Here is a 25,657-nt window from a genome sequence, read left to right on the forward strand (position 1 = left end):
TGCCGACAGGCTACTGGGCTACAGACTCTCGGACGGATTTAGAGACTGGTCCCTGGAAGTGCCCAAAGAATAACATTCAGCAGGGAGAGGAGAACAAATGTTGTTATGGGTGGTGATGGTGGTGCAACTGAGTCATTATGGTCTGTGCAGTCAGTGGGTGCAGTTGGGGCGCACAAAATGCGACTCCACCCCCTTCGCTACCCCTGCCACGTGAGTTCCAAACCAGGAGTGCCAAATCCAACCAACTATGACAGACTTCACCAACGACGTCGTTCCTTTTGCACGATTCTTCTGATACTGATGATAATGCTGAGAGCCAGCTGCCTTGTATGAGATGACTGAACCACCGGTGTTCCCAAATGCTACCTCTTCGGACATGGAGATCAGTCCTCAATATCGGTCCCGGCCAATCAGCAAGCCAAGGTATGGTCGAACTGCTTAAAATGGGTGTGGGCCCGGATTATCTGAGCAAGACTTGCAGTATCAGCGTAGAGGTCGACCTGAGAAATAGATAATCAGTCTTGGCCCCGGCGCAGGGAGTACCAAATCCCTAGGGCTTTCAAGGTAATATGTATAGCTGTGCCAACGCAGTCAATCACGTACAGTTGCAAGTTCCCGGCAACATTAGCTCCCGTATTGTAAGCCACTACAGTAACAGGCTTTCCCTTGTCAACGAGTACGAGCTCCCGCCTCATTGGTACTCCGTTCGTAGTAGAAATACTAAACCCATTGGCGGGAATACCAATGACACCATATCCCCCTTTTTGGATACACCAACAAGGAAAATATCAGCCTCGAAGTGACCCACCATTTGTGTCACGATCACTATAATATACAGAATTACAAGATATCCTTGCACAGTCATTCGAACTTCCGCGCTGGACTGCCCAGTCTAGCGCCCGATGGACAGCTGTCTCTAGGAAAGGCTGTCGTTTTCCGAACAGAGTAAATAAAAATGGTTCGGGTTGGCTCTGTGACGAACAAAATGTATCAGTGTATGGTACCATTTCCTGGCACGAAGAGCTAGCTTCGTACCTGGTATCTTTTCCGCCACTCTGCGCCGATCGATGGGTTCCAGGGAGAGTAACGACGACTCCTATGTGACAGCACACCAGTAAACCTATCCCCAGCCGCAAGTTTTCACAATCGCCGAGCTACCGCCTTCATTCGCAATGAACACTTGTGCCAATGTTTCGTGGTACTGTAGCTCAATCAACTTCTATAAGGACATGGAGCGCGGATTAATTCTCTCTGGTATTGAGAGTTCAAGACGACGGGGAACACGTTTTTTGGAGCACCGCGAAAGCTCCTCTCCGTGGCTTTTTGGGACGCCCTGCGTGTCTTGTTGGAAACAATTACTGTCTGTTGCTTCTCCTGCCATTGTAAGCTCCCGCAGGTATTGTCTAGGTATTCCCTGATCAGTGGTTTCATCTCTTTTTGGGTTTCTTGAATGTCGCCTGTTCTGATATTTGGGTGACAGAAGTTTCGAGTGTCACTACCTGGGAATCGAGGCGGCTCAGATCCTCGTCATCTATAGCCCCTGGCTCTGAAACGTGATAGCTTTCCAGACCCTGTGAAAGTCCAGATGAGGACGGAAACTATAGCTCCGAATCTTCGGAGACTTCAAAATATATATCGGGTAGTATTACATCGATTACCGCGTAAAGCCTTATAAAGTGAATAGGCATCCAGGTATCGTAGACACTCTTAGTAAACTTATACGCCGTCCACTTCTCTTTACCATCCTGTTCTGTAAAGTCGAACGTACGAATAGGGTGCCGGTAGAACGTAGTCTTTTTACCCTCGATCATAGGGTAGTGGCTATAAATCCTCACTGAGCGATAATCATACGAAATGGAAAAGGCGAGGATCTCCCGATGAAGCTCTTGCTCGCGCTTCACGAGCCGGAACAGTTCCATGACTCCTCGAACGGCGAGGGTTATACTATGCGCGTTCTGTCGATCTACGACGTCGAGCGCGGCCGTACCGTAATTCACTTCGCTTGAGAAGAAGGGGAAGTATATATACTACGTACCTATGAAGAAGGAGTTATCGGTGAGCTCGCTAACGAATGGCTGAAGTCTCTGAAGTTGAGTCTCGGTAAAAGCTTCTCGTCGAAAGCCCACGGAATAGTCTAGTTAAGGTCGTGTTTTAGTGATAGGAATAGAATTGTTCTAGCCTTCGTTAGTGCTTTTAATCAAGTAATTAAGCGTAGCGGCACCGTATGTTGCAAAGATTTCTACCGAGGGCACGATCAACTTAGAAATGTCTCGGATAACCCGGGTTTTATTTCTATTCCGTATCCTACGGAAAGTTGAGTTAAATAGGTCCTCACGAAATAGCGAGTCCTTTGATATAGGCTGCGCTTTCTCTAGTAGCCCTCGAATAAGAGTCTTACTTTTATCGTCGACATCAAGGTCTGATATATCCATGAAACTCCCTTTTGCCGCGAGTAGAGCTTCATAACGTACGTCCTTATAAGGAGTACTCTTCTCCTCCCTAGCCTTCTAGTCACTTAGTGTGGTTGAGCTAGGTGCCCTAGACTCGCTATCCGATCTCTTTCGGCGAAGGGAGGCGGTGGATTTCTTTCTCGCCAATAAGTGGCTCATTTCGTCACTTTCGTTGAAGTGTCCTGGCGGCTAGTGGTATGTCTCCGTCTAATATATTATAGAATCCACGTCATGAATAGAGGGTCTAGGACAAAATGTTCGTCGCCGTTTTGTAGAGGCCGGGTATAATAGCTGTTCAGTATCTCGTTTCCGCTTTGGAGGCTTCGATACGAGGTTGGTAGGGGGGGGATTCGCACCCTATATTGAGTCAGTCTTCCGTCACACAATGGTGTTAGCGGCTTATATAAAGACGTTTAACGTCGCTGACTGGAGATGGTAGAGGCTACTAGCTGGCTTCTGCTTGATTCTGAGGAACCTCATTCAAGCGGTCCAAACGAGTGCTCCGTCGAAGAGGGTTTAGCTGTTGTCTGTTCTTGATGTTTTGACGGCGTTTCCCTTTGCTGGTCAGTTGATTACTGAGGGAGGAAGAGAATAAATGACCTTGGTGTGACGGCTTCAGAGACTGTCTTCTGGTCTTCTGAGCGGTCGCAGTGTCTCGTCGTGCTATGGTTGCTCGAGATGAGGGAGAAAAGAATGGGCGGCTTCATGTACTTTTGGGGCTGCGGCCAGAACTTAAGCGCTCCGAGACCAGGTCACATGTGACATCACATAGAAGCGGACAATAGGGCCACAAAGTTTCTTGGCATACTGGGAAACACCCATGCGGAATGTTAATTACCAAATTTGTCGACGAATCGGATCAGGTTCGATTGGAAAAGTATAGATTGGTTAGACGCCCTTGACATATATACCTACTCTTGCATGGGCGTCAATCGCATCGTAGATATAGGTGGAGAGATGCTTTGATGCCTCGCGATCTTGTCTTTGAAGTCCTTCAGAAGCGCCGTATTGGAGGCTTCTGTCGTGGAGCGGTCGGAAGCATAATTGGACGTGAGGTCTATCACTCGGTGCTTGAAACGCACGAAGCGTTCGGACAGCCGTTAGGGCGGTTGGCCTAGCGTTTGAAACTATAGCCGTCATGCTAACGTTACATTAATTCGACATGAGCACGTGTCGCGCTGCTATTGTGCTCCTTCGTGTCTCGAAATGTCAACATGCTCCGGGGTAAGTATAGTCATTTCTCAGGAAACCGACGCATAGCTCGAGTATAAGTCCTAGAGAACGGTCGCTTTGAACGCAAAATCTTCAATCGCCAGAATCCAGCCCGGACTCAGTTAACCATTTGTAACATCTCGAAAATAATCTGCAGAGTTTGCGGAGGTTCTCAAGATGCTTCGAAGAACGTCACCATGCTCTGCGGAACCTGCAGCGGAACAGGACGAACTGTCAAGCCAAATGCGCCAAATTGCTCGGCTTGTAGTGGCCGAGGCACCACTCCGGTAGTGATGACTACAGGTCTTGCGACGGAGGAGGGAAAGCTACGTCGCCCTGTTCAAACGGCAGATGCAGCAATGGTAGGGTGGCCAAACTTTGCGACAACGACTTACATAGGGTGCGCCCCCATTGACGGTGATCGTTAAACGCTAGGCTGTAGAGAAGTTGTCAAATAGTGAGGGTATGGACAAGGATTAAAGGGCATATGGATGCCTCGTGATCTGAGATGTCCATTTCGCAAGAGTCGGATTTGGCAAGGGGTGCAATAGAAGAACAAAGAGGCAGCCTTCTTCGTTTTGTTTGGAAGAATCGTCCTGTCCTTCGACGTCCTCAGTACCCTCGTGATCAGAAGCGATACTTACCGGTTCTCCCCTCCACAGCAAAAGATCTCCAGACAACAAATACAGTATCCTCTTCATCTGTCGGACAAATACTGACAAGGCACCATCCACGCTTGACATTGCAATGACCCGGAGGTTAGTGAAATGCCATAGTCCAAACCCCGAAGGGGGTTCCCAAAAATCTTCCAGGTAAGATACCGTGAACTCAGAATCTCCGCTGAATCTGGGCCCCTCTTCTTGAGTCGTTGCAACGATAGTCGCTGACCACCTCAGATTCTGCAAGGCCTCAGCTACTTGTCCTCGATTGGCTTGCGACATGGTTCCTTGACGTGCTCGAACGTACTCTTGAGACCGGAGGGGGATGTCGTCCTGGGTGAGCCTCGCAAGATGGTCGACTTCTTTTCGTACACTCATCCAACACAACAAACCAGGAATTTTGCACGATGGCGTTCAGCTCCGACACCGGGGACGTGAGGGCTGTGCGCCACATCGCGATGAATCTGATGCAGAAGAATGCCAGAGATGACGGTACCATTGACATTAAAATTTCAATCGTTGGCCCTTGAGCTCCACCCCCGTCAAATTTCTGACGACAACCACTTCTGCGAGATCCGTGAGGTAGTTGGAGGAGGTCAGGATAAGTACAAAACCAGTTCGTCAATGCTAAGATTCCGCAGCACGCACTATTTCAACATGTATGGCGAACGAAAGATCTGGAAATACTGGCCGAGCTGGCGTCGTTCACCACAAGGAGATCGTATAGATATGGCGAGTACGGCCCAAATTTGTCCAATGAGGAGATGATTTGAACGGAAGGAGGCGTGGATCGTGCGGGCACCACCAAAGCCGGCGGCATAAGTACTGTTTCATTGCCTGGTTGCTGCGCCGACATGTTCGTGGTCTTCTTGATCAGTCTTGCGAGCACGAATCCCTCTGAACGCTCTCCCGCTACTCTGCCATCATTATTTGATCAAATCATTTTCCCACCGTCCTTCCCGACCCAAGTTATGCTGCGATCAAAATGGACATGACTAAAATCTATGCAATCTGCGCAGCCGGTCTCGTGTCTTTCCTGCTCCTGCGAAGTGGATGGTGGTCTGTTGGTTCTTACTGCGCTCCCGCCTGCTCCCGAGTGGTTAAGTATTTGGCTTGTGCCAATGTCCTTCATTGTCACGCCCTCATCGGTCCTTGGACCTCAATCACAATCTTGGCGGCAATGATATACTTGACGGTCAACATTGTCTGTCTGACTCTGGGAGCCAAGAACGCAGTTACAGCCTCAACCTCGCGTAAGGCTGCGCAAGCCGATCAACCTCATTGGCCAGGGCAGGAAAAGGAAATCCTCCGCCGATTAAACGAGCCCCAAAGAGACACTAGGCTGAACACAAAACCTTGAACTCTGCTTGGTGTCTTTGAAGTGACGTGCGCGTCGATCCCGAGGCAGTTAACCGCGGTAACAGACCCTTCTCGTCCCCCAGACCGAGCATGAGGGTGGTTGCCCACGGGCAGGTTCCCCACGACGGGGAAGGGATTCGCTCTCTGCAGCGAAACACCATCATGTGCGCCGAGACCATGACTTACCAATCCTGGGCAGGGCGAATGGTTCGATAAATGCCTAGGTACACTCGTCACCTTCCGCTGTCCACCTCTGACGGTCACTATCGCCATTAATTATAGCTCCTCTTTTCTGTACGACAGCCCAACGCGACTTTGAGCGTCTCTCGGAAATTTCCCGCTCATCTATCGGCCTTTCTATATTGTCCCACTCGATGGCTTCTAACAACAAGGCTCCTACAGATGGCCGATTTGTCCGAACCAAGCCTGTGAAAAAGAGAGCCTCCCAAGCATGTACTCAGTGCCGGAAGCGAAAAGTCCGTTGCGACTATGTGCTGAAGTCACCTGGATCATGTACAAACTGTCGACTAGATGGCATAGTCTGCGAGTTGCCACAGAACAATCGCCGCAGGTAATGTATCATTCTTTCCATAGATGAGAACTCCTGGCTAACCTGAGAACAGAGTAGTATATAGCACATCCAGCATGCCTCTGACGGCACCGATAAGTCTTGCTCCGACAGATCCAAATGCGGGTCAGATTTCTACAGGCGTCTACCATGACATATTTGGGGACGATGAGAGAAAGTCTCTAGACAGTGGTCACGGAACAGTTTTATCAAGTGGAATGTCTGTCGAGCTCGAATATGCTGCTCAGACCTCGCCAACCACTTCCCCCAATCGTGCCACTGACACAGCTGAAACTCTTCCAAGGTCGCGTCTTCCTCGATTTATCAAATTTCTTCCATCACACCTGGACCAGGACGATTTGCGATACTTACAAGCACGTGGATGCTTCACATTTCTGTCTGCGGATTTAGGCAAAGCTATCATGCGCAGATACGCAGAGTTCATTCATCCATTGGTCCCGGTCATTGACCTCGACGAATTTGTTGCCGCTGTTTTTGGGGATGTGGAGAAGAAGATATCTCCCCTCCTATATCATGCTGTTATATGTGCTGGCTTGGCCGCTGTGGATGTACAGACAATCCTCAGCCACGGTTTTGAGTCTAAAGTTGCTGCGAGAAAACAGTGTTACACCAGAGCCAAGGTTCGCATCTCACAATAAGCCCCATTCTGACCGTGGAACCTAATGCTGCATTTAGGTCTTATTTGATATGGACGTCGAGACGGACCGTCTGGTGACATGCCAGGCATCCATCCTCCTGAGTAGCTGGGCGAGCTATGAGCACTCTAGGGATCCGTTTTATTGGATGGGCGTTGCGATCAGTGAGGCGTGTACTCTGAGGATTGACAAGCCTGGAAGCAATACGAATCTTCCCAAAAAGGACCAAGTATTGCGCCAGAGGATCTGGTGGACTCTGATCCTGAGAGAGTGCGACATCTGCCTGGCACTGGGAAGGCCGCCGCGAATATCACTCTACCGCAGCCCCCTACCTCAACATGACATATTCGGGAACACTTCTTCTCTCAGTCATTATTCGCATCTACCAGAAACTGGAAAGCTTCGGAGAGATCCGTGGATACAACGGCGACTCGAAATGGCATACATCGAGAAGGCAAAGCTCGCATTGGTTATTTACCAAATTCTAAAACTGTCCTCTTCCAATGACGATGTCGCGAACGGCCCAAAGAGTCGGAACGCAAGAATTTGGCAGCTTGAATCAGAGCTCAAAGATTGGCGTCTTCAGCTCCCCATGGAACTGACATCGTATGATGCGGCTTTGAATTTGTTCGAAGGTGCAGATAGGTCGTTGCAGATGACCATGTCGACATTACTTCTGACACAGCTTATGGCCGTGGTAATGCTACACAGGAGTGAGGCGTCAGCTACCAACTGGCCAAAGTCCTCACAGATCGGGGACGATTGGTTCGACGATATCGAGGCCCTGGATGCCCAGGGCCATACCAGGTCGATCAGGCAAGCTGCCCACGAGATCACTATCATTCACGAGACTTTGCACGAGCAACAGCTGACTGGTTCACTCCCACCGACCTGCGTGGCTACGATTTGTACCGCTGTGTTTGTCCATCTCCTAGACGCCAGGTCAACCGAAGGGCCTATACGTGAAGCAGCCTTGAAGCACTTGGACACTTGTCTGGCCATTCTACCTGAACTTGGACAAGTCAACGAGGCCGCCAACGACATAGCGAGGCTTATTGTGCCTGCTGTTCAAGCAGTCAGAGCTTCGTCTGCGCCAGCGACTAGTAAGGAGAATGCTACGTCGCCAACCCGTGCTGCAGGCCTCAATCGCCCACAATACACGAATGGTAGTTCGCTTGACACACCTACCTTTATGGATGGAGTTATGCCTGATCAAGCGCCGATGATCCACGGTACCCTGAGCCCGTGGGACCTGTTCGGGTCGGCACTTGAATTTGGAGGTCAGGACCCATTCTTTGGGATTGAGGGTATTTTCGACCCTGAATAAATCGTCGAGACGGAGCACTGTCGATGTCCGAAATACAAGATAACAGAATACAACAAATATGGTATGTAGACGAAATTATGTGGTGCCTTTCGTTCTGTCTGGACTTATTTTAATTGCTTTTGTTGATCAACCAAATCCCACCTTTCATCTTTCCCATCTTTCCTCTACTGTTTGTCGACGTAAAGGTCATAAATTCTGTGTACCAGTCCCAGTCCACTCATGTCTCTATTTTATATCCAACAGCTGCTTCCCGTCCGGCCAGGAAATTGGTGGCCTAAAAATTCACCATAGGGTCCCACCACACACGGTTCATGTGGTGCTCGATGTCCTGAAGCGAGAACATGCCATTCACCAAGAAGTCATCACTGTGGTCCATGTCATCGCCTTGCTCTTCTAGCACCGGCAAGTTGGCGCCGTCTGGTATCATCTCCCCTGGGATGAGAGTCGGTTCTTCTTGTGGAAGACTGGGTTCGAAGCTCAACGGAGGTCCCAGCAGCGGGTGACAAGCAGTCGCGGGTGGCGGGTCCTGTGGCGGCGCTGGGTGCACCGTGGACTGATCTGCGTTCGGGTCAGAGGGACGAGGTTCGGGCTGACATGTCGAGACGTGGGTGGACAGATTCATCTTCTGCATCATCTGCGAGGCCAGCCAGAGGGCAAAGCGGGCCGAGGCGAAGGTGTGGCTGAGATGCTGGAGGACCTGGATACACTCCTCGAGGAGGTGGCGTGACCGATTCCGCGTCGGCGAGGTGATGCGGCTGGCATCGGCGTGGAGGACGACACAGGCAGGCAGCAGGACGGCGACGCTCGTGTTGGGCACGCTGTCGATCATGTTGCGGGCGACGACGTCTCGGTACAGCTGCGCCACCTTGCACGCCGCGCCGTAGACCTTGACCATGGCCTTTTTGCGGATCTCCGTCGGGTGCTCCGTGACGGGGGTCCAACACTGCGGTCGGTACAGCGCGCTGGAGATGCCCAAATACACACTGGCCACCACGGTGCTGTGCAGGTAGACGAGACGGTCGCTGACGGGTTTCCTGTCTTCAGGTGTCTCCGGGAATGAATACCGTATCTCCCCGGGCAGCCCTGCGTACCACGCTTCAAGGTCTCGATCGCGCATTTCCACTTCCGACGCACTGGCCCGCGGCTTGGGGATCAGCTTCGACGTGGCTTCGTGAGTGCCCTTGATCTTCTGCGACGGCTCCTCGTACTGCAATGTCAAAACATCGGCGATGATCTTGCAGAGCTCGATCAGCGCGACGTACAGCCGCACCAGATTCGCGTGGGTGGCTCCCTCGCCGACGGCGCACGCGGTCCCGATCATGTGTTCAAAGTCGGAAAGGGAGGTGCACGCTTCAAAGTCGGCCAGGTCGAGCATCGAGAGCTGGCACTCTTCTTCGCGGATCCTCATCGTCCTCCGCATCCCGGCCGAGACCAGCCGGTCGCGCGTGTAGCAGCTCCACCATATCCGCTTCCAGAGGCGCTTCTCCTGGACGGTCCCGGCGCCGGCTTGGGGCTCGTAGTTGAGCCCGATGGATCTGGCGTCGGCCACGGCGATGCCGACCCAGTGCCATATGTCTTTGGGGTAGTTGGGTCTCTCGTACCAGTTCGTCATCAGAAGGACACACTGGACGATGGTGACGCGGTCCTCCTCGTAGTCGAGGTCGTACAGCGTCTTGACCTTTTGGAAATACGCCTTTTGGTACGCGTGTCGGTCTTCGTAGCCCGTGACGTAGGTCATGTCGATGAACGTGGTGCCCGCGAACATGACCGCCTGGAGCAACATCAGGCTGATGGGGTCGCTGGGGTCATTTCGGTCGATGGCGCGCAGGAAGTCGCGCAGGTCGATGATGGGCGAAAGAGGGTGGACGTACTGGATGTAACACCGAATCAGCTCGTTGCGTTGGATGGTGGCGGGGATCTCAAAGGCTTTCTTTTTCTCGAGGTAGACGAGGTCTTCGTTGGAAATATGGCCGGGCACCGGGCGAAGATACGGCGGGAGGACAATCTTTGGTGCGTCCTCAGACTCGCAAGGCTGGTCTTTTTGAGAGGTTGGGTCCAGCGGGATTGACAGGCTTTTCCACATCATGGATTCATTGTTTAGTTCAATGCCCATCTCGGGCTCCGGCATCAGCTCATTCACGGTGTCTGACAAAGATCGATTAGTGGGGGAAAGAGTAGCGAGCGACCTTTGACTAAGGGTATCACACCTCTCTCAGGGGCGGCATCTTGAAGCTCAGGTGCCGGATCGCCTGGCGGCGACGGATCATCGTGCCATTGTGTCGTCGCAGCGGCTTCCGGCGCCAGGAGGTTGGCCGTCGTGACTTTGGAGAATTCATCGCGAAGATGGGATCTGAGACTGGAGCTTAAGCTGAGAGATCCTGACACAAAAGGCAAGACACACACTCACTTGCGACGGTTGTTCTTTGGCACCTCGCAGACGTTCCCGTCCAGGCGACAGTTGGTACAAGACGACGGACGGCGGAAGATGTAGTCACAGCGGACTTTGCGGTGGCGGCATTGGATACAAGCCTGTGCGGCCCGTCTCTTGACGGGCTTGGTCGAGATGAACCGGAAGTCGCTGGTGGTTGAGGGCTTGGAGGCTGGGGTCTGACTCGAGGGGCCCATGCTCGTCTACAGTATTTGGACGTGAGTGGTAGAGGGACCAGAACAATGTCGTTCGTTCTTCTATGACCGCCACAGCGGGGATTCGACGAGGCTCCTCGCCTGAAAGGGATCGACCAAGGCTTTTTTTTTTGTCAGACGTTCTCGATCATGGAGTGGGTCAGGAACACCACTTCCGATGAGAGCACGCGTGTTAGCAAGATATGGCACGGGGGAAGCAATGATTGTTTGAGTGGTGTACTACTACCTACAGTCCTTGCTGCCAATGCGTCTCCGAAAAAGGAACATGATATCGAGCGTAACCCGCGGCAAGCCCATCGCCCCCACTCAACCTCGGTTATTCCGTGGGGGGTTATACTCCACAAAAGTGGGGCCGGAATACTGTGTATACCGAGTATTGTGTCTTGTTTAAAGAGGAGATTTACTCAGCCGCGACGAGTGGCTTGATCAATCATAAGATGTGGGTGTTGTTGGCGGCATAAGAAATAGCTTCCCGCAGGCAAAGGCAACAATAATGGTGGCAAGGCATTTCACTACTCACAGCTCTATCACTAGATATTCATCATCTCTGTCGATTCTCAATGCTCGCCGGTCAGCCAACATGTCGGTTCAACAGCCCTTCATCTGCGAATGTGGCCATCTCTCTTTCTCTGCGCGTGCATCTGTTTGTTCCAACCGTCTTCACATCTGTCTGTGTCATACTGGCCTTCTCCACCAACCCGTCCATTTCTTCCCTTGGGGAGTTGTGCCAGCATGAGAGGCTACCACACGACAACAAACAGACTTCCCAAAAGCACTATCAATGCCGAAGGAGCAAAGATACCCGCCGCCGATGAGCTCGACGCTGAGGTAGAGCTGGGCTCAGAGCTAGAGTTCGTCGCGAGGACTGGACAAGAGCCAAGGGTCGTAACGCTCACAGTAGAGCTGTTCTGACACTGGTCCGAGGGCAACAAAGTGGCATTGTTGGTAAAGGTGATGTCAGCGCACTGGTTTGGAAACGATCAGCAGAGGTCGATGGACGCGACAAATGTCATCACCTACATTGTACAGGCCTTCGCCATTATGGCCAGCAGTGGCAAACTGGATGGACGCCTGTGTCCCCTCCTGGATTGGAAGGCCAGACGGTAATGTTAGCTTGGGGAAGCAGAGGTTGCCGGGTCCTGTCTCGTTGAGGGGGGCAGAGAACAGCGTGATGTTAAAGTCGGACGAGTTGGCCCCGAAACCGAGATTGATGAAGATGTAGGCGGCGGCGTCGTGGAGAGTGACATTGAGAGAGCCTCCAGTCAGGGGCCACTCTGTGCGAGGCGTCGTGGCATTATCAGATATGCCGGCACCTGAAGTTCCAAGACGTCTATGTAAGTATCAAGCGACTGCTGACAGAATCGAGTCACGTACAGGGGTATATCCGCTGTGAAAAGGGAAGGTCGAAGGAGTCTGCCCGCCACTCGGGATACCAGATTTGGGTGTGAGCAGACACCAGCGAAATGAAGGTCGCGAACGCAAGACAGGAGACAAAAGGCTGCATATTGCCAGAATCAAAGGGGTTTCAATCGAGGTTGAATTCTGTCGAAGAGAAACTGCTGTGTTGCAGCCCCCCGAGAGGATGCGAAGCATTTATGGGCGACATGCTTATCTTGCTCAAGCTCATTTCGCGACTCCATCTCGAAGCTTGTCAACTCGAAGACTTGACGCTCCCTTGTCTGTTTGCAAGCCACATGGGTCGTTGAGCCTATCATCAAAGCATTCGCTGTGGTCGTCAACGAAGCTAGTCTGCGAGGCTAGCACCAAGCCGGAAGTTGACCGAGAAGTGAGCAAGTTTTCGTAAACACCAACCCTTCCACAAGAGACCAGCACCACGGTTATTCGGAAACCAATGCAGGCCTCCATGTGTCTCGATACCATGGCTACTGTCGAAAACTGCAGTCGTCTCCCCCCTTCACTGTCTACTCTTTCTCTTTCACTTCCTCTTACCTGCTCGAAGTGTGCTCCTTCATCAAAACCCCTCGTCAAAAAGCAGCCATGAGGACACTCAAAGTTACCTCACTCCTAACGATCATATTGTCGCCCCTTTGTGCTTCTCACTTCATCATTCTAACGCCGCCACCACTGGGGAACAACATCAACAATGAAGACCAGTCGCCCTGTGGCGGTTTCAGCCCCTCGAGCTCCGACAACATCACAGATTTCCACGTCGGAGGCGACGCCGTCGGTCTGACAAGCCTTCATGCGCAGTCATATTTCGCCTACCGTGCTTTGCTAGGCACGTCGCTATCGGCACCGAACTGGACGGTCCTGATTCCAACTGTTGAAGAGTTCGGCCTGAATAGTTTCTGCCAGCCCGCCCTCACAGTACCGCCTTCCTGGGTGGGATCGGCTGGGTTGCTCCAAGTCGTCCAGGATGCGGAAGACGGTGTGCACTACCAGGTATGGGAGTTCCTTCTTACAATATTTTGAATGGCGAGTTCGTGCACTGGATGAATGGAGAATTGTCTCATCTGATGGTCCTTACACTTTAGTGCATGCATGTGAATTTTGTCGCGGGGACAGGGACACCGCAATCGGCCTGCAGCAACTCATCGGGTGTTTCTGCTCAGTACGCAGATGATCCTACCTTCGACACCATGGAGGGTATCGGGAGCTCAGCATCACCTACGCCGTCTTCATCGCAGCCATCTTCCTCTGCAACCCAGGCAACATCGCCATCCATGTCCTCTGCTGCCTCTCCCACGATGAGGTCGATGGTTGCAGAAGCTGGGCTTTTGGCGGGGGTGCTTGCGGCACTGTTTGCAGCTTGAACATAAATGTGAGGGTCAGATATGAGCTTGACAGTGTGCCTATCTCTGGGCTTTTCCATAGACGGATGTGCGATCACACCTTCGTCCAACTACCTAGCAGTGGAACGTAGAGGAATTGGGCATCTAGAAATGATTGATTGAGTTGTTTCCATGGCTCAACTATACGAGTGTCAATTTAGCCATTAGCTTCGTTGTCTTTATTGCTCTGCCAAGACCAACTTGTGAAGAAATCAGCAGGTAGCCTTTGATCCCTCGTGGCCCCTGGGCTGAGTCGAGTTTGGTCGAGATTTCTAAAACGGGTGGAGGAAGTTCTCCGCTCTGGTCTTGGCGCTGGTCTTGGCAAACGACGGCCTTCCGCTCTACTGGCGCTCAATACGAACAATGTTTCAGCTCGTCTCTTGCCGTCCCCCGTGACAGAAGGCCACACCACCACACTTTCAGCCGATTATGAAAACGCCCAAGTGGGCGTCTAGACTGGCGATGCCCAGCGCCGGCGCCGGTCAATATACGATGTCTTCGATGAGCCCCGGAGGTCGCTGAAAGGAGCCTGTTCGCTAGGCCCTCGTCAATTTACGGCTGAGTTAACCTCGAGGCGGACCTTCTTGGCTTTCATTTACGGCATGACTACATATTTCAAGCGAGCACGAGTCGGGCGTATTGGCCCCATCCTTCAGGATCTTTGCCCTGGCCAGGCCTTGGGCTGACAGGAGACAAAAAATATCCGCCTCAGCACTTTTTGCTTGGTGTTTGATGTTTTTCCTCTCGAAAGTAAGTCCTTTTCATTTTATCGTCCAGGATCTCCTTTGTTACTCGCAAAGAATCCTGTCCCGGATAGAAAAGAAAAGAGCAAGAGAGAGAGTGAGAGAGATTGATAGCCAATGTACCTGTTGAGATGCGACAATCTCCAGCTTGTTCTTATGTAATGTCTCTCCTGTTATGGGTCACGACTCAGATCTTCTGGGCGGGGCGAGCATTCGGCGCTGTTGCCCGATCAGAAACCGGCTATAGCCATCCTTGCGAACATGTTGCCGCCATATTCGATGCTGTCAACTATGGTATATCACCCCTCTCAAGTCGCGTCAGATTCGCTGCTAAAGGCAATTGTTAGGTGACGGCTCACCGGACCTGCTCAGTCCAGAGGTGGCGTATGAATGCCTCAACTCGGTGCCTGTGGTTCAGGGAGATGCGGCAGCATTGATCAATGGCCTTCGAGGCTATCTCGAGATGCAAAGTACTCTCGACTACTTGGCGGCGCCTACCACCGGATGGCTTTTCCCACCTGTCGACATCCTCGACACCCTGGATCAAATTGGACAGAAGGTCATGAACAATGAGTACTCGAGCGAGTATGACCTGCAAGTTGATCTGCATACCATGTCACTGCTGGGAAAGGACGACCACTTGATGACCAAAGGTCCAATAATGAAGGCACTGACTTTCCACCGGTTCCCCACCATCACTTACTTGGTGTCCCTGTCCGAAGATGGAATAGAATATCCATCGGTCTATCTTTTTGGCGATCGATACGAGTTTGACGACGATGGTCAGCTACGGGTCCGAACTGGCGGGGACTACTCAGCCATCACAAAGATCAATGGTCTCGACGTTCAGGAATTTCTGCAGACGGAATCACTGACCGGCACATCCCAAGATCCAGACGCTTTATACAACGGCCTGCTGTATCCCTACGGGTTTTTCGGGAGTCCGGAATTCTACCCCGGAACGGACACAAACTTGACGTTTCAAAACGGCTCGATCAGAGCGTACCAAAACTACTTTGACTGGGGAACCAATAATTTTTCGGACATCGTCGATGGGGAAACCATGTACAACATGTTTTTCCAGACGGTTGATCTCAGCGACGAGTCTGACGACTCTGGCGAGTCTGCACAGGTGAAACGAAAAGTAAAGCGACAGTCGCCCGTACCTGCTGTGATATCCGACGACGCCGGTGCCTTTACGGGGTACTGGGGCGGCGATCTCCCGGATGATGTTGCTGTCCTGACCATCACCAGCTTTTCGCCCGACGACGACGGTGGTTCGGACGTCAACTCGCAGGAGATCCTGCAAGAGATCCTGGCGTCGGCGAAAGAGAACGGCAAAGAACATCTCATCATCGACCTGCGGACGAACGGAGGTGGATCCGTCCGTTTGTGCCTCGAGACAATGGTGCAGCTGTTTCCCGACACGCCGCCCGACACCAAATCCAGCCTGAGAGCCAACGGCGCGCAGAAAGCCCTCGTCGACTACTTCAGCGAGCAGACGGATATTGCCCAGGACGCCAACCCCAACACGGGCCTCGACGAGGAAGAAATCTACGCCGAGTACTGGAACTCACCGTGGGCTTATCAGACGGTCATGTCGCCGAGTGTCAAGTCGTTTGACAGCGCCGACCAGTTCTACGGCCCTTACCGCGAGGGACCGGGCTATTTCACCTCGTACTTTCAGGAAAACTATACCAACAACGAATACTCGATGATTGACCATTCGGATCTGAACATCACTCAAGCCGATCCTCGGGCCGAGCGGCCTTTCGCGGCAGAAAACATCATCATCTTGACCGATGGGTAAGTAGTTCTCGACGTGTTTCTCTTCTTTGCAAGCAACGGACCTCTTCCGTGCTTGCCCTCCATGTTATCCTCTATTGGCAGATATTGTGACTGACAGCGCTGTCACAGGTACTGTGCGTCTGCATGTTCGATTTTCGTCGAGCACTTGAAGAACGAGTTCCGCGTCATGAGCATCGTCGTCGGTGGGCGGCCACAGAGCGGGCCCATGCAGACCATCGGCGGCGTCCGAGGCAGCCGGCTCTTCTCATACGACTTCCTGGCGTATCTGGTCGAAGCTTACACGGAACAAATCACGGCGAACCCAAAGTCCGCGGACGAGCAGTTCGAGGACTGGAACCTCGGCCCCGCCGAGCGCTTTGGAACAGGCCTCCGCGTCAACGGCTTCAACGCCTACCGCATGGGCGAGCCGCACAACATCCCGCTCCACTTCGCGTACGAGGCTGCCGACTGCCGGATCTGGTACACGCCCGAGATGATCGTGGACGACACGGCGCTGTGGAACCGGGTGGCCGAGCTGGCGTTTTCGAACCGCGACGGCAACGTGATTGACTCGCCCTACTGCGTCGAGGGCAGCACCAAGCACCCGACCAGCATCAGCGGCGGCGTGCGACAGGGCGACCTGGGCCCGCAGACGCCGCCGAAAAGCGCCTTTCCGCAGTATACAGGGTGGATCGTGAACGGGACCAGCCTCACGCAAAAGGATCTCGGGCGTGCCCATGGATTCGGGCCCGGGGTGCTCGAGGGCGGTGGGTACAGCGACGATGACGACGACAGCGGGAGCAAAAGTGGGAGCGACAAAGACGACGCGGTCGTCATCGATCCAGTCGCGCTGCAGAATTTCAAGGACATGTGTTCAGAGTCGATCACGGAAGAGCAGTGGTTTGTCAAGCTCATGTGTCTGAGTATGGAGTGACGCTTTTCAAAGTAACTGGTCTCGCTTTATCTATCTATATATATAGCCTTTCTTGCTTGCAGAAAGAGACCTTTTCGGCTCGGCGCAACAGGTGTTCAAGGGCATTTCGCACGAGTGATAGGCTGGCTGCAACTATAGTGAAAAGGGGTGGAGTTGGGGGGGGGGGGGGGTGGATTATAATGTCCGTGTGTGAATGTTTTGGGTCCCTTGTTTGAGTCTTCCCCCATAAATATTTATTGTAGCGGGGGAGGTGTGTCTATCCGTGCATTTTCGCGCTGGTGCAACTCTAAAATTGTGGTGCTTTCAAGCCAGTTCTTGACATCGACTCCTTGGAATATCGCAAATAGGGTAGACCTGGTTAATAAGACACGAAGATATAAAAGGTGTGCAGAGGTGTGCAATGACGATCTGCATCGCCAAGACTGGTCGTCGAAGCTACAGCGAGCCTCGTCCCTCGTTCATTCATCCACCCATCCATCCAACTGCCCTCGAAGCCCAAAGGTCAGGGAGCAACCTAAGCATATCATATGGACAACAAGACAACGTCACTTTAAAAATCTCCCGCTAAAGAGGATACTGGTAGGAGGAGGGATGGCATGCGCTTCTCCCCGACCCATCTGACGCGATACCTGCTACGCACCAATCCGCTGTCGTTGTCACCATCCACGTTTTCCACGAGTGTGACGAGGCCGAGGACCATGAAAACGATGGCATCGAGGCCCCGAATCCGCATCGTCCTCGACTGGGACGGCACCCTCACCATACGCGACACCCTCCACGTCGTCGCGGCCATCGGCTACAAAACTAACAAGCACCGGGTGCCGCCGCCCCCGTCATGGGACCAGATCGTCCAGGCCTACATGGCGGACTACACGCGCCATCAGGACGCGTATCGACCCCCCAGGCAGGACCGGCACACGATACCCCTCGAGAGTGCCTGGCTGGCTAGTCTGAGGGGCGTCGAGGTGCGGAGTGTCCAGAGGGTGGTGGACGCGGGGATCTTTGCCAATGTCACGGAAGGGGATGTTTGGAGGGAGGCGGAGGCGGCGGCTCGGAATGGCGAGGTACGGCTAAGGGAGGGGTGGTGGGACGTTCTTACTGCTGCAAGTCTAGGTGCAAGGCCAGGTGCAGGTGCATGTCATAATCACGATGGGCGTGATGAGGGTGTGCCTGTGCCGGCGGTGGCGAGTTCTCCATCCATCGCCATCATCAGCGTCAATTGGAGCGCCGCGTTTATAAGAGCATGTCTATCAGCGGCAACCACCACAGCAATTACAGAGACAGGAGACCTACAGAACGACAACTCCCCGGAGATCCAAACCCAAACCCAAATCCAAACCACGGTAGTAAACTCGCTCCCCATCCTCGCCAACAACCTCCTCCCCCGCTCACCTTACGACGGGCACTATTCAACGACAGCCGCACCTGCTGGTGGTGCCGGAATCCACACCAGCGCCGACAAACGCGCCGCACTACAACGTCTCCAACGCCTACACTGGACCGAAGACCAAGGTCAAAGTGGACGGGACACAGTCGTCTACGTCGGCGACTCGCCCACCGACTTGGATTGCCTCGTCTCTGCCGACGTGGGCGTCTGTGTCCGCGACGAGCCCTTGGGTAGTGGCCAGCGCGAACTGCAAGAGACGCTGGAGAGAGTTGGCGTCGAGGTGCGGAGGCTCGATTTAGGCGAGTGGAGCAAGATTCGTCGTCGCAGTGAGTCGGGCCGACAAGAAGGAGGAGGAGGAGGCGGCGGCGGCGAGGCATGTCTAGGAGGAGACAATAAGAGAGTGGTCGTTTGGTGGGTGGCGGATTTGAAGGAGGTGGCTCGCTTTGTGGACATGTTTTGTTACCAGGGTTTGACTTAGCATGTATGTATCACTGTGTGAGTGTGTGTGTCTGTTAGGATGAGATGGTCTTGAAAAGAGTCATTGATGTACAAGACAGCTAACCGACCGTGCATTTCGTCTCGGGGGTAATAGACTCTATTCGTGAACTCACTACCAAGTAAGTGTACGAGTTTCCATTGTGGCATTCTGCACCAAGTCCTCGCAAACCATGGCTCTCTGATGGGGCTGTTTCAAAGACCAACCAACGCCTCGCTAACCAACAAACCCAAACCATTCACTTTCGTCCAACGTCTCCCTACTCAGGCGGCGACGTCAATGCCAAACATCTCGTGGTCCGCAGCAATCTTCTTCTTGAACATCCCCAAGTCCGAGATCAGCGCTTCCATCTCGGCCTGCATCTCGGCGGCGTCGTCGTCTACCTCGGACTCCGTGTCCACTTCGTCACTAGAAGCCGTGTCATCCTCATAGATCATGTCCGGCGTCGGCGCCCTCGACCTCTCGTAGACCGATTCGGTTTCGGTTTCTTCCTTGTTGATGACGATCGGGTTCTTGAGCTCGTCCAGCACGAGCTTCAAGTGAATGCTCAAGGCCTCCTTCTCTTCCTCGAGTTGTCGCACCTTGGACTCTGAGATTGCCAGCTTCTCTTCCATGATCTGCAGCATGTTTTCGTACTTGGTCGTAAATTCACGAATCTTCTCCGACTGAGCCTCGGCCGTCTCTTGCACAGCCTTCATTACAGAGGCACTACCATTTTGTTGCTGCTGGCTCAGCGTCCATCTCAGCGCACGGATCGTCTCCTGCATTTCGTTGATCTGGGCGTCTTTCTCAGCCGACGAGACATGGTCTTGGTTGATGATAGCCTTGGTGCGGATATGTTTGGCCTGATCAGCATATCGGAGGGTCGACAAGGTCTCGTCGTAGTCTGACGGGGCTATGCAAGCAATCATGGCAGTCTTCGAATTTCCTCCCAGCGAATCCTTCAGCAACCACGTCAGAATCGAGTCACGGTACGGCACAATGTCGCGATTGCCCCGTTTTGCGTGCTGTGTTCGACCATGTTTGGGATCGGCGAGCGCCGCAATCACTCTGCCTAGGGTGGTCAGTGACTTGTTGATGTTTCCACCTTCTCGAAGCCTCTGCCCTGTGGCCTCGGTGGCTTTGGCACGCTCTGATCCGGCCAAATCCACCAGTCTGATTCGAGCCAATCTTTCGGTGGTCTCGTCTGTTCGGTAGTCGTGGTGGATTTGTTTGAGCATGATGGTGAAGACGGCATGTGACCGGGAAGACGTGTCATTCATTTTAGTTGAAGCCGTGGTCCGGGAGCTGTCGCCCATGCGCATGTACTTGAGGATCTCGCCGTAATTCTTGACCTGGATTTCCGTCAAGTCCTTGACATAAGGCCCTTCGGTAGGAGATTCGCGGATTTTGAGGTACTGCGGCGGTTCGGTCCGGGGCTGGAACAGATCTCGCACATGTTCGTTGTAGACTTCAAAGTATGACACTCGAACACTGTAGCTGATGTTGGCGCTCTCGTTGGACTCGATGCGTTGGAACAAATCCTCGCAGGTTCGTGGGATCAACCCGGGCTGCTCCGGGGTGCCCATCATGGTATAACTCTTGCCCGAACCCGTCTGGCCGTATGCAAAGATGCACGTGTGGTAACCTTCAAAGTTGTGGTCCAGAAACTCCTCTCCCAAGCAATTGTAGACGTCCTCTTGTGTGGCATAGTGTTCGTCCCGTGTATTGTGCGACCAGAAAGAATTGTCAAACGTGAACAACTTCTCCTCGACTACTTTTCTCGTCTGTGCTCTTGCGTTTGCAGGGTCGGACGAAGGCGGAACCAGCAGCTTCGTCGACTGCGTGCGAGGGTTCATCTCAATCAGACATCTTGCGCCTCGGTCGATTTCTACCGTACAGTGATTAGCAGTAACTGACTGAGAGGTCATAGTCTCCTTACCGCGGGGAAGAAACGCCCTGACTCTGACGACGACCTTGACATTGCCACCGGGATTCATGGTGCTGTTGGTCGGTGTCAACGGAACACTCACAGGTGTCTTGGACCTGAGAGAGGGACTCGAGGCGGTCGAGTGTGTAGGTGTTTTTGATCGTGCGTCATGAGGATATGTGCGTGAGGGCGGCACCATTGTCGAAGTCCGGTCGAGAAGAAGAATGCACTCTTTGATGACGGCGCGATATCTGCAGTGGAGGGAAACATACATGAAATAACGGTGAGCTAATGGGGGGGCGCTAGGTTTGCTGTGGTGATCTGGGGGGTTGCTGGCTCGGTCAGACCCGCGTGGGTTTGGATGACAGTTTCGGGTTAGATCCAAACAATGACGTTGCCGCGCCCGGGGAGTTTTTGGTTGTCCGCCTGCACCTCACGGAGTCCTTGGACCCTGCGCCCCCCCACAACTTAGCAGGATGCCTATAAGTGCTATTAGGCGATAATAGGCATCAGCGACACTCTCTACCTGCTCCCTAAAGCCCTCTACGCCAAACGCCATACTCCAGACACCGTCCAAACTCTACCTCAACACAAAATGCTGCGCATTATCATAGCTCCTCGATTTTCCGCTTGGTCCCTTTTGTCCCGTTCGTGCCCAGCAATCGCGACACGCCGTTTTGCGAGTCCTCGGGTCCGTCTTTGATCTCGTCATGGTCCGATTCGTCCTCTCCTTCGCCAGGAAGTGAATGGGGAAGCCGTATTTGGGTGGCATCGCTCTTCTCCTCAGACAGCACGCCGAGACCCACTTCCATCTCGATGTAATGCTCCTCCTCGTCCGATACATGGTCAATTCTTCTGTCAACCACTCCTCCAGCGTTGTCGAGTTCCGCATTTGCTTGCCGTAGTTGTGGCAGGAAACTCTGCAAACGAGACTTGAGGTCCGAAGCTGGAGCAGGTAACGTGGTGAATTGCGGCACTCCTGAGTCGCTGGCATCGAGATGATCCTCGACACCCTCATTTTCGTCCTCGTCCTCGTCCCCGCTGTCCTGCTCCTCTTCCTCTGACGACTCTTCGCTATCGGAATCCTCGGAATCTGAAGATGACGTCGTTTCGTCTTCGCCCTCCTCGTCTCCGCTTGGGCCGTCGCTGGAACATCTCTCTATAGGTGGTGGATTGGTGTGTTTTAGTAATCGATGCGCAAGTCGAGAAGTCGGTAAGCGTACAGAAGAGGACGACGATGAACTTGAAGAGTCTTCGTCATCCTCGATCGGACTAGTTTGATCAAGCAGTGGCGTTCCGTGGATTCGCCGTTGCTTTGCCGGTCGACTGTCTTTCTGGTCTGGCATGATTGCTACAGTCTAGACAATGTGGTGATATTTTCTTGCGAGGAGAATGTGATGATATCTCTGCAATATCCTCTATCAATTGGACGATTCAGATGCTGATGCTGGTTTGATTTGATTTCAAAAGACGGAAATTCAGGGCTCTTGGCGCGCCGATCCATCGTGAACCATGCCGCTGCAGGTTTAGTGATGATAAAACCAAGCAGGCAACTGAACGAATGCATATAGCATTCATCTCTGGAAATAATCCAACGAGCATATCGTGCATGGCAAAAAGAAAAGAGGGACACTCGGCTCTGGACGTCCATAGAGTGATTTCACACCACGGCGGATTCCGTGGCATCGTTCAACGGCATATTACAACATCAAGTGCGAAGAACGAAGAGTCAAGGCCAGAATCAGAGGTAGTCCACAGCACGATCACGCTAATATTTGGAGAGCAAAAGTATCTCCAGGCTATGCTATATCTCTCTGCAAACAGTCCAGTATACCAAGGTCTATATGATAGGTCTGGACACCGCGAAGTCCTCTTTTCCCTTGACAGGGTATATAGGCCACACACAAGCTGACGTCTGTACCTCAACTTAGTCCAAGGTAACATGGCAGCTGGCCAAGCAGTAACAATGCGATCCTGACCCGAAGAAACCCGTTGGGAGATATACTCCATGACAAGTAAAAGGATACCCTCCAGAATGGTCACAAGTGGCTGCTCTGTACCCACGAGACAGGCCGGACCTCACCTTGATTTCAGAAATAGAAACAACTAACAGCGCAAAGTATGACATGGGACGAATGGGATCAACTTTGCAGACGAATGGAGGTTGGATAGGTGGATATTTGGTCGAGCTGCCGGGGCAGTAGTCGTGGGCGCTAACACACAGTGGTGATGAGCAGGGTGGCCACACGATGGGCGGTTTCCTTGAGAGATCTGAAACGTTTTCAGGTTGCAGAGCGGATCATGGACGAGTCGTTCATGCACAGCAGTTGCGTAGACTGTTAGTGATGATGGCGGTTCGGGTGTTTCTTGCAACGTGCTTAAGCGCCAGGAAACAAGTTGGCACCCGAATGGATGTGTGATTGAGTGATGAGACGTGCTCTTCGGGGCATATACTCCACAGTACCAAGCATCTCGTATACGGCGGAGCATAGAACTTGGCGAGTCGCATTAACCTTGACCTCACCTCACTTCGCCTCATCTTTGTCCGGTTCTATCGTCATTCCTCCTATTTCATCTCTGTACTCGAACAGCACACCTTTTCATCTGTTGAGAGAACGATGGGGCAGTGCTACTGTGCCATACGATGCGATGCTATGTTGTCTTCTGTTGAGTTGCGTTGCGTTGTGCTGTGCAACCTCTCTAAGCGCCCACTCACTCTCCTAACCGCCGCAGCCTCGTCCAATGAACGAACCCATGTCTCATCTTTGTCCACTACGACTGGTCACAGTCACCACCTATTCGGAGGTCCTCTGTACAAACAAGTATGTCCCACGTACATCTGGTACCACTGCTCTAAAACTCTGTCATTGGATCTCGAATCAGAAAAGCCCGTAGTCTTGCATACCTATCCTACCTACCCGTGAATATCCAGTTGGCAAGACATTCTCTCTAGGTACCCAGGTATGGCCGAGTAGCCAGCACTGTGTACGAACACTCAACATCCACAACCACCCCACCAGGCGCGTAAAACTGAAGAGTGGCTTGCAACGTGGTACTTGAAACCTCGACAAATGTGTTTGTTTGCCCACACACCACCCGGCCCCTGGATGATGTTTCAAGATGTCGAAAACACCCTCCCAACAGCACACACACACACCTCCATCGAATCCACCGTTCCGGCGCGTAAACGACAAACCCACAACCTATCTCTCTCCCTTTCTCTCTCGCCCCGACCTCCACTGGCTCTCTTCTCAACCCGGTCTGTGACTTGACTTCCGCTCGGTTATGCATATCAGATGACGACGACACCGACTCCCAGCTTCGCTCTAACCCACTGAGGTACCTCTAACCCCCGATGGTTCGCCATCCGCTACCCGCTACCCGCTGCCCTGTTCCCAGTGTCCTATGTCCTGCTTGGTACTCAGGTCCCCGAGCCGGTCGACACACGTACTTACGTATGTTTCTATTCTTCTGTTCTCCTTTAGATCTATGTATGCATGATGACCAGTCCCAGTACTAGTACCAGAGCACGTACACGTACACGTACACGACCATGGGCATGGATATGGGGCCATTCACCGGAGTGGGGTCATCAAGCAAAGCAGAGCGGACCAGCAAATCGCAAGACAAGGGATTCTACTTTTCTGGGGTATTTGCATACATAATTACAGTACATACATACTCCGTATCCAGGTAGGTAGGTACCTAGGTAGGTAGGTCGCATGGACAAGGGAAGGGGGAAGAAAACCATTCCCGGCCATCATTTGTCAATCGCCACTTGAACTGTATATATTTTTGGACTGCACTGAACTTTCTGACGGATCGATGAAAAAGGGATTTTTGCATTTTTCCATTTTGCGTCTTCCACTATTCTCGATTCTCCTAATATTCTACTCCTTGCAAGCTAACCGCTGATATTGCTCGCTTGAGACAACGGTCGTTTGAACCCGCTTGTTGTTCTACCACTGCTCCTAGCATCTCTCAAGCTTCTTCCTCACAGCCATGCCGTTCCCAATGACAGCAACTGTTTCTCAAGGCACCTCTTCACCTGTAACTCCTGCCACCAGCAATGCCATCGACAGTCTTCGGCCCTCGTTGCCACGCCGCTCCTCTTCTCTGCATAAACAAGTCATAGCAAAACTCCGTCCCCTGCCATTCCAGTACCGCTGGTCGGTTTGGCACTCCAAATCTCACCTCCAGCCTACCAACCAACAGTCACCCGATGCATATCGATTGACCATGTTGGTTGATTCGGTGGCCGACATTGGCACCTTCTACCGCATTTTCAACAACCTGCCCTGGTCGCAGATCAAGCAAAAAGACAGCATTCATATTTTTCGCTCCGGAGTCCAGCCGTTGTGGGAAGACGAGGAGAATCGCAGAGGCGGGCGCTGGCTGCTTCGGGTTCGCCCAGAAGCGGGAAAAGATGTCAGGTGTTGGGAGGAGATATGTTTGCTGTGCTGTGGTGGAGAATTGCAGGCCGCCATTGCCCGAGGTATGTCTAAATCCCAACTTGATCGTTTCATCTCTTAGTGATCTCGTTGGATAGAACGTGACCATATCCTCGGAATGTCCTTTTCGCCCCGGCAATATTTCACACACATCTCAATATGGACCAAGAAAGGTGATAATCTGACAAGTATCATGTTGATGGAACGTGCCATCCTCGCCGGCTTGTCGCCCGACCTCAGACCCAGATCAAGCGCCGACTTCAACTACCGGAGACATGCGGAG

At 52.6% G+C, this 25,657-nt stretch overlaps 9 protein-coding genes across 9 annotated transcripts; 5 read left to right on the top strand and 4 right to left on the bottom strand.

The window, feature by feature from the left end:
* Positions 1 to 6,325: 6,325 nt before the first annotated feature.
* Positions 6,326 to 8,231, top strand: AYO20_07175 (hypothetical protein; the record flags this gene model as incomplete). The annotated part of the gene is made up of 2 exons (XM_022645462.1): positions 6,326 to 6,889; positions 6,945 to 8,231. The coding sequence occupies 2 exons, from the start codon at positions 6,326 to 6,328 to the stop codon at positions 8,229 to 8,231; spliced, it is 1,851 nt and encodes a 616-aa protein (XP_022498501.1).
* A 274-nt stretch (positions 8,232 to 8,505) lies between these two features.
* Positions 8,506 to 10,856, bottom strand: AYO20_07176 (hypothetical protein; the record flags this gene model as incomplete). The annotated part of the gene is made up of 3 exons (XM_022645463.1): positions 8,506 to 10,376; positions 10,439 to 10,581; positions 10,639 to 10,856. The coding sequence occupies 3 exons, from the start codon at positions 10,854 to 10,856 to the stop codon at positions 8,506 to 8,508; spliced, it is 2,232 nt and encodes a 743-aa protein (XP_022498502.1).
* A 758-nt stretch (positions 10,857 to 11,614) lies between these two features.
* On the bottom strand, positions 11,615 to 12,378 carry AYO20_07177 (hypothetical protein; the record flags this gene model as incomplete). Its single annotated transcript, XM_022645464.1, has 3 exons — positions 11,615 to 11,839; positions 11,895 to 12,187; positions 12,249 to 12,378. The coding sequence occupies 3 exons, from the start codon at positions 12,376 to 12,378 to the stop codon at positions 11,615 to 11,617; spliced, it is 648 nt and encodes a 215-aa protein (XP_022498503.1).
* Positions 12,379 to 12,872: 494 nt separating this feature from the next.
* On the top strand, positions 12,873 to 13,648 carry AYO20_07178 (hypothetical protein; the record flags this gene model as incomplete). The annotated part of the gene is made up of 2 exons (XM_022645465.1): positions 12,873 to 13,277; positions 13,370 to 13,648. 2 exons carry the CDS (start codon positions 12,873 to 12,875, stop codon positions 13,646 to 13,648), a joined length of 684 nt encoding a protein of 227 aa, XP_022498504.1.
* Positions 13,649 to 14,570: 922 nt separating this feature from the next.
* AYO20_07179 (hypothetical protein) lies at positions 14,571 to 17,131 on the top strand (the record flags this gene model as incomplete). Its single annotated transcript, XM_022645466.1, has 3 exons — positions 14,571 to 14,703; positions 14,757 to 16,215; positions 16,327 to 17,131. 3 exons carry the CDS (start codon positions 14,571 to 14,573, stop codon positions 17,129 to 17,131), a joined length of 2,397 nt encoding a protein of 798 aa, XP_022498505.1.
* Positions 17,132 to 17,838: 707 nt separating this feature from the next.
* On the top strand, positions 17,839 to 18,996 carry AYO20_07180 (glutamate carboxypeptidase II; the record flags this gene model as incomplete). Its single annotated transcript, XM_022645467.1, has 1 exon — positions 17,839 to 18,996. One exon carries the CDS (start codon positions 17,839 to 17,841, stop codon positions 18,994 to 18,996), a length of 1,158 nt encoding a protein of 385 aa, XP_022498506.1.
* Positions 18,997 to 19,277: 281 nt separating this feature from the next.
* AYO20_07181 (hypothetical protein) lies at positions 19,278 to 20,993 on the bottom strand (the record flags this gene model as incomplete). The annotated part of the gene is made up of 1 exon (XM_022645468.1): positions 19,278 to 20,993. The coding sequence occupies one exon, from the start codon at positions 20,991 to 20,993 to the stop codon at positions 19,278 to 19,280; it is 1,716 nt and encodes a 571-aa protein (XP_022498507.1).
* A 538-nt stretch (positions 20,994 to 21,531) lies between these two features.
* AYO20_07182 (hypothetical protein) lies at positions 21,532 to 22,269 on the bottom strand (the record flags this gene model as incomplete). The annotated part of the gene is made up of 1 exon (XM_022645469.1): positions 21,532 to 22,269. One exon carries the CDS (start codon positions 22,267 to 22,269, stop codon positions 21,532 to 21,534), a length of 738 nt encoding a protein of 245 aa, XP_022498508.1.
* Positions 22,270 to 24,925: 2,656 nt separating this feature from the next.
* AYO20_07183 (hypothetical protein) lies at positions 24,926 to 25,456 on the top strand (the record flags this gene model as incomplete). Its single annotated transcript, XM_022645470.1, has 1 exon — positions 24,926 to 25,456. One exon carries the CDS (start codon positions 24,926 to 24,928, stop codon positions 25,454 to 25,456), a length of 531 nt encoding a protein of 176 aa, XP_022498509.1.
* Positions 25,457 to 25,657: the final 201 nt, after the last annotated feature.

The sequence above is a fragment of the Fonsecaea nubica genome (genome assembly GCF_001646965.1).
Source record: "Fonsecaea nubica strain CBS 269.64 chromosome Unknown Scaff49, whole genome shotgun sequence".
NCBI classification, from domain to species: Eukaryota; Fungi; Ascomycota; class Eurotiomycetes; order Chaetothyriales; family Herpotrichiellaceae; genus Fonsecaea; species Fonsecaea nubica.